The 6,293-nt window shown below is 41.8% G+C and overlaps 1 protein-coding gene across 1 annotated transcript in view; it reads right to left on the bottom strand.

Moving 5' to 3' along the window:
• The window catches only part of LOC307261038 (roundabout homolog 2-like), a gene marked incomplete at its 3' end in the record, with an annotated part of 92,473 nt that overhangs the window by 20,443 nt on the left and 65,737 nt on the right, over nt 1-6,293 (bottom strand). The window contains exons 16-17 of the mRNA XM_080041475.1: nt 1,400-1,524; nt 1,105-1,276 (exon numbers count right to left, since the gene is read on the bottom strand). Coding sequence (XP_079897601.1) covers nt 1,105-1,276; nt 1,400-1,524 — 297 coding nt within the window. The remainder of the gene's footprint in view (nt 1-1,104; nt 1,277-1,399; nt 1,525-6,293) is intronic.

The raw sequence follows: 6,293 nt of genomic DNA on the forward strand, positions 1-6,293 counted from the left end.
TGGTGAATGTGAACAAAAACACTATGAAAAAAGCAAGAAAAATAATTTGGCCAAAGAGGATGTGTGTGAATGAAAAAACAAACATGACAAATGAAAAACAAACAAAGTAAAAAAATACAATTTCCAGTTTTATTTGTCTAATTATGAGTTAGGGGTATATTTGTTTCTGGTTTACTCCAGGAAATTAGGAAACCAATCCCAAAAAAAAACATTGTTTATGTCACATTTTGCACTTTAAAAAGAAAAAGGCAAAATATATATAGACCACAGGAACAGCCAACAATGGAGGGGGGCGGGGGGGGGGGGGGGGGGGGGGGGGGACTGTGGTAAAAGCAAAAAAAAAAGGAGAAGAAAAAAAGGTAAATAAATAAATCAGTGCATCCAATATGTAGGCAGAGTAAATCAATTCAGCAGAGCACTTATCAACTTGAGCTGGCAGACACGAGACTGACAGAGCAGCTCTGACAGAGTTTGATTTTCTGTTGCAGCTACTGTGCTGTGAAATTAGATTCACAGTCTCCAGCAGGAACGCCCCCCCCCCCCCCCCCCCCCCCATACCACCAACCCCCACCCCATTCCCCCACTCCCCCACCCCATAGCAGCCCTATCATTAAGCTCTGGTCCACAGGCCTGTGTTTCCCTTTTCTCCGCCCGTTAAGGCTGTTATTATATATCAGTCAAAAAAAGTCACAGATGAAGAGCATCTGGCCTGGGCTCCTAATATTGATTCTGGGGCTTATATAGTCTGGGCATCCTTTAGCTATTTGATAAAATGTGATAGTCTGATAAGCTCCCTACAAAAAACACTGTCTACTTTGATATCGCCCAGCTGCCCACATATTGAGGATTATTGATATGGCTAACAGTATACTTGGCAGTGTTACCAGACACTAACGCCTAATGAAACGCTATTGATTTACTCAGTGGACGTCTGCGTTTGTAGAAAGCGCAATCTTCTTTTCTTCACGTGCGATAAATTGATGAATCATTTTTCGGGACCCCCTGATCCGCGATGGAGACCCGAGGTCCCCCGCCGTTATGAGGTCATTTCGTTTGACTCCAGGTTTTTTTTACGTAGTGTGTGACTGTGTGTGAGTGGATTACCCAAAATGATGAGCTGGGGTGGGCTTTTGACCCCCACCCCTGCGCTGGTGCCTGCAGCCACCTCCACATGGTACTGCACTCCTGTCTGCAGCCCCCCCACAACCACTGAACGGATGGTTGCGTCCACAGACTTATTGACATGAAAGCGGGTCTCGTTGGCCACACACCAGATCTGACAAAAGAGACAGACAGTTGGCGCCGGGCAGAATACATTGTACGGTTGGACAGTAGTACATGGCTAAAATATTCAGTTTGTTACACAGTGTATCGGGGGGGTGTAGAAGTTTGATTTTACCTTGTATTCCTGGATGATGCCGTTCTGTTGGTCGGTGGGAGGGGGGTCCCATGACACGCTGATGGACGTGCTGTTATGGCTGCCCACTGTCAACACTGTCACTTGCTGCGGAGGCGCACCAGGGGCTGATGGGTAAAAGAGGGTGGAAATAGTATAGACACAAAGGGAATTTATAAGGAAAGGAAATAAGGACATTATTTTGATTTAAACAAAAAATAGCAGTAGAATCAACAACTGAAATATTTCTTGGGATTTTTCTGAGCTCATGTGCCAGTGTCAGGGGGGGGCGACACCAGTTTGTTAACAATGCCATACTGAGAAATACAGAAAGAGTTTTGTTGAGCTTAATCAACTTTCTACCAATTTCTTTGGCGAAGGCTTTAATGTAATCGTCATTCATTCGTATGGAAAATCTACGCACAATAGCTTTAACAATAAGTGAGTGCCTCCTGCTTTTTTATTGTGGAAAAGCAGAATTTGGCTCACCCACTACCTTAAATCATACTCACACAGCAAGCCATATAACAAGGTATTTTCCTAAGCCAGCAAGGCAGATGGCTACCAAAGCACTTCATCTCACTTCCATATCCTAATGATAAGCTTTCTTTTTTTTTTTCGACTGTGAGGCACTGGCACCTAAAAAATACACAATTCCTTCATTACACTGAGTTTACGATTCTACTATCTTAGTGGCATCATTTAGTTATACACACCACACCACACATATTTGAGGTCCAAACTATGCTTTACTAATTGCACACATGATATGGTTATATTTACAGGCAGACCAGCATGTCCAGATATGTGTGGAAATCCCTGTGCCAAGAAATAATCACTTTGCCAGCAGCACTTCCATAACGAATAGAACCTTTGCAGCCAGCCACATGTAAAAAATGCTTCCAAAGTAGCTGTTATATTTTTCATTTCTTATCTGAATGAAAATGGTCAAATCTCCATGTCCTAAGATGAGGATTCTGATATGGTTTGTCAACAGGAATGCGGCACTATGTCATACTGTGCTAAATTCCAAATCCTTCTATAATGGGTACTTTTTTTAAATGTACCAAACTGGCCTAATAACCTGCATGCACACTGCGCAGATCGGCGATTTAAAGAGATTGCAGGCAGCGGGGAGGCAAACACCATGTCTAGGCAACTGAGCAAATCACCATCCGTCAGTGAACGGACTACACAAACGGCTTTGGGGCACACAGTTCCTCATGATTCCCATTAAAAATATCATTATGTGCTGACTGAGTGGATGAAATAACGACTCTGAACCCAATTAAGGAGCCGAAAATTGATAACGCTATCTGCAGTGTAATGTAAGCAACAACACACTGAAGGCCACAGCAGTGCAGAGAAGCCAAAGCATGATGGGATTTTTCTTGTTTTGCCACCTGGCCAGAGAGCAACACGGTTAGTGTGACATAAATTTCTCCAGATGGGATTGCTTCTGTAAATGGCCGTAGAGAAAAGCAATGCAATGCAATGTGCACAGTGTCTCAGTGAGTCAACAGCCAGCAGCTCTTGTAATGGTAGATTGGAGTAAGAGAGCAAGCCCACATCAGGACTATAAGAAAACGCGCTGCCAGTATCATCTGGAAAGCTCTCAACACATGGCTTATTTAATTCATATTGTAAAAAAAATTAAAAAATATTAGATTTTTAGAGTTGGGAAGATGAAACAAACCTCAACGAGTGATTTAACTTGTGCTTAAAAGAGAGGCTCTAAACAGGTGCAGCATGTCTGCAAAATAGTTGACAGCCTGGCAGTACAAAGGAGGTAAATCTGCCATATGAGATGTACTTTATTTCTATTACATTTAACAAATTGACTCAACCCAGTTGGAGGATATCTATATTCAGCCATTTGGACTGTATTGACTTTCCGAAGCAATTACTGTTAAACCAACCCGCATGGATGTACTGTCACAATATAGTAATGATTCTACTGTTTAGAAAGCACAATGGCTTACTCACTGACAGGCAAGCCAAAAATAAGACACAAGAAAAGGGTACTATGATATATTTGTGCTGAGAAACCATCCAGCACAGATCGCAATGTCTAAGGCAATCCATCACATTTGTAGGCCATATTTTGCAAAATTTAATTCCTAATCATAAATCCATCGAGGTAGATACTGACAAACCAGTGTTCTGAGCACTCTCGAGATAACAAAACGTCTGTCAGGGGTTGTTTATCAGTTGTATTTTTGATTCGATTTTCAAAATAAAATAACAAAAAAACAACAACACATTGTACATGGACACAATGATGTTCAGTAGCCAAGCTGCAACATCCAGGTGTTGGGCTTTTGCCTTAGCACATACACACAGACCGATAGCAATGGCTGGAAAGTTCTTCAATAGGGGAAATTGCACATCTGGATTGCCACCAGAGTCTTTGGGTGTTGTCCAAAGCTGTGTTTTGTCTAGTCATTTTAAAGTGCCTTGTTAAAACAATTAAATTATATACAAATACAGTGAGAATTCAGCCTCATTTCGGTACTGGGGTTAAAATTGTCTATTAAAGTGGGATTCTACAAACATTATGTAATGTCATTTTTCCCAGTAATCCATTATATGCGTTCATTGGTTCCCTTTGCGGAACAGTACTGTTAGATCCTGGATATTGCTTATATTGAGTAGGATATTGCGTAAGACAGCAGGAAGCACAGCATATAAGCAGCTTTTAGTGCAAGTGGAAATAAGAGGGTTGAAGTTTGACAAGTAGGGGCAGAAAAATGTGAAAGGAGACTGACAATCACTTTCACATAGTTCTCCTCACTATGATCATGCCAAAGAGGAGATTTCACTTAAAAATATAAATAATCCTTATATTGGTTATAGCTGATGGTTAGTGCACCATCAAGCCAGTGAGATCTACTTTCTCAAATGTCATTTTAGAGCTGATGTTTCAGCAAACTGATGGAGCGTGCCCGGTCAGTCAAAGGTTTACATTAGCAGAAGACAGGAACCATTAAGTGTAGTTCTGCAATTTCCGTATGTACGAGAGCAATTCCCTATGTTGAATAATGGCTACAATACCAGCAATGACTTTAGGATAACATTACAAAAAAATTGTCAAAACAGCAGAAAAGGTCAAAGAGTATGTTCTTAATAATGTGACTCATACTGATATTAGGACTGATGAGCAATGTAGCTAGCTAGGGAGTAATTCAAGGCAATGAACACATGCAATGTCTGAGGGAGCTTTTCAGTTACTCACAGCTGTGCAATTAAACAAAAGGCACTTAAGCTGCTTAATGTCCTGCGTTACAGGATTTAAAGCGGTAAACATAACCTGTTATGCAAATGAGTGCACCAATTAGGCTAATTCATTCACGAATAAGCAAACAATTCTTTGTCCTCATGGATGCTGCTGTCCTCATAGAACACACCTGTAATGTCAAATGAACTCCATATAGTCAGGGTTTGGGAGTGCTATTCCTCAAAGGATGGCCTTGTTTTTGTCTCTTTGCTTACCCCACTTGTGCCCTATAGTCTCATAATGTGAGTACATCCTCATATCAAAAGCTATGACTGCCAGGGACTTAAAGGTGGAGTCAGAGAATCTGGAGAATGTTTGTTGTCCAAATCAGTGAATACACAGCCTAGGCTCTGTATACGGGACCCTTTGTATTAACACCAGATTTGTTCCGGTTTACACACACATTTGGAGGGTAGCTGATCATGAGGAGATATTCACTGATTTTGACAGAAAAATTGTTTGACACACTGCACCTTTAAACACGCCATAATGTTTCATTTGATGTGAATGTTGGAAAGCTAACGGAACCTATGGATGACAGTGATGACGCTGACGTAGCACGGACTACTGCCTTCTGGCCACATTGTTCTCACAACAACCCATGGACAAGATTGTGAGGATCATTAATCTTAATACACACCTTTTCCCCTTGTATGCAGTGGGAGGCATCAGCTGTTTTGACCTCGGGGACCCCCTAAGACGCCCCTCTGCTAGGCTTACAGGAAAGGCAGTGCCACATTCCCAATCTACCTGTGATTGATATCCGGTATTATTTGCTCTCTAGAATTCTGCCGAGCAGCACATTTCCGGGGCTCTGGTGTATCTGTAGAGCAAGCCAATTTTTTCCTCTACCCAAGATGCCTTGTTTCCAGGATACCCCCAGTAACGAGTAGCATGTGCCCCTATGGTCCACAAAGACCTCCAGTGATCCTGTGTGGCTATTTTAATTGGGCTACGGTGAAGTGAGTTTCTCCTTCTATTTCCACCAGTGGTTTCCCCCCCCCTTGTCATATCCCCCCCCTTACTTTCCTACTGAGAAGAAAACGCATTAATGGTCCCAGCATGACTTGCTCTCAGCACAAGCCATGTATTCTATACAGTCTAGCTGATGCAGCAACAATGAATACAATACATTATATGAAGGGGTCCCTCCCTCTGTCCAGCCAGAAGGCACAACATGAATTATGTGAATCGAACAGGCAAGTAAGCATTTTTGAGTTTGGTACTCCGAAATCATGGGCCGCCACTGGCTATCTTGTTCCTGAGCGTTCAACTTTTCCACTCAAGCCCTATTTCTTAAGCCGATATTTGTTTGGCAAGTTGGCACCATTTAGCCAGGCCAGGGGTATGTCTAATTAGCATTTAGAAGCTCCTGTTTTAAATGGGGATGTAAACATACCTAGAAAATGGTTTACTTCAAAACTAAACAAATGTGTTGATTGATTCTAAGCCAAGTTCTGGAGTTGAAAGGAATGTCTATTTTCCATGCTTTTTGAGTGGATTTATGGAATTTTTTTCCCAAAGGACATTGTCCCACTTCATGTAAAAACATGTGTATCCTGTACGTGTGTTCAGATTGAATGAGCTATGGCTATTTTGACACAGACTGCACTCGGTTGT

Source organism: Ammodytes marinus, assembly GCF_949987685.1.
Source record: "Ammodytes marinus genome assembly, chromosome: 14".
NCBI classification, from domain to species: domain Eukaryota; kingdom Metazoa; phylum Chordata; class Actinopteri; order Uranoscopiformes; family Ammodytidae; genus Ammodytes; species Ammodytes marinus.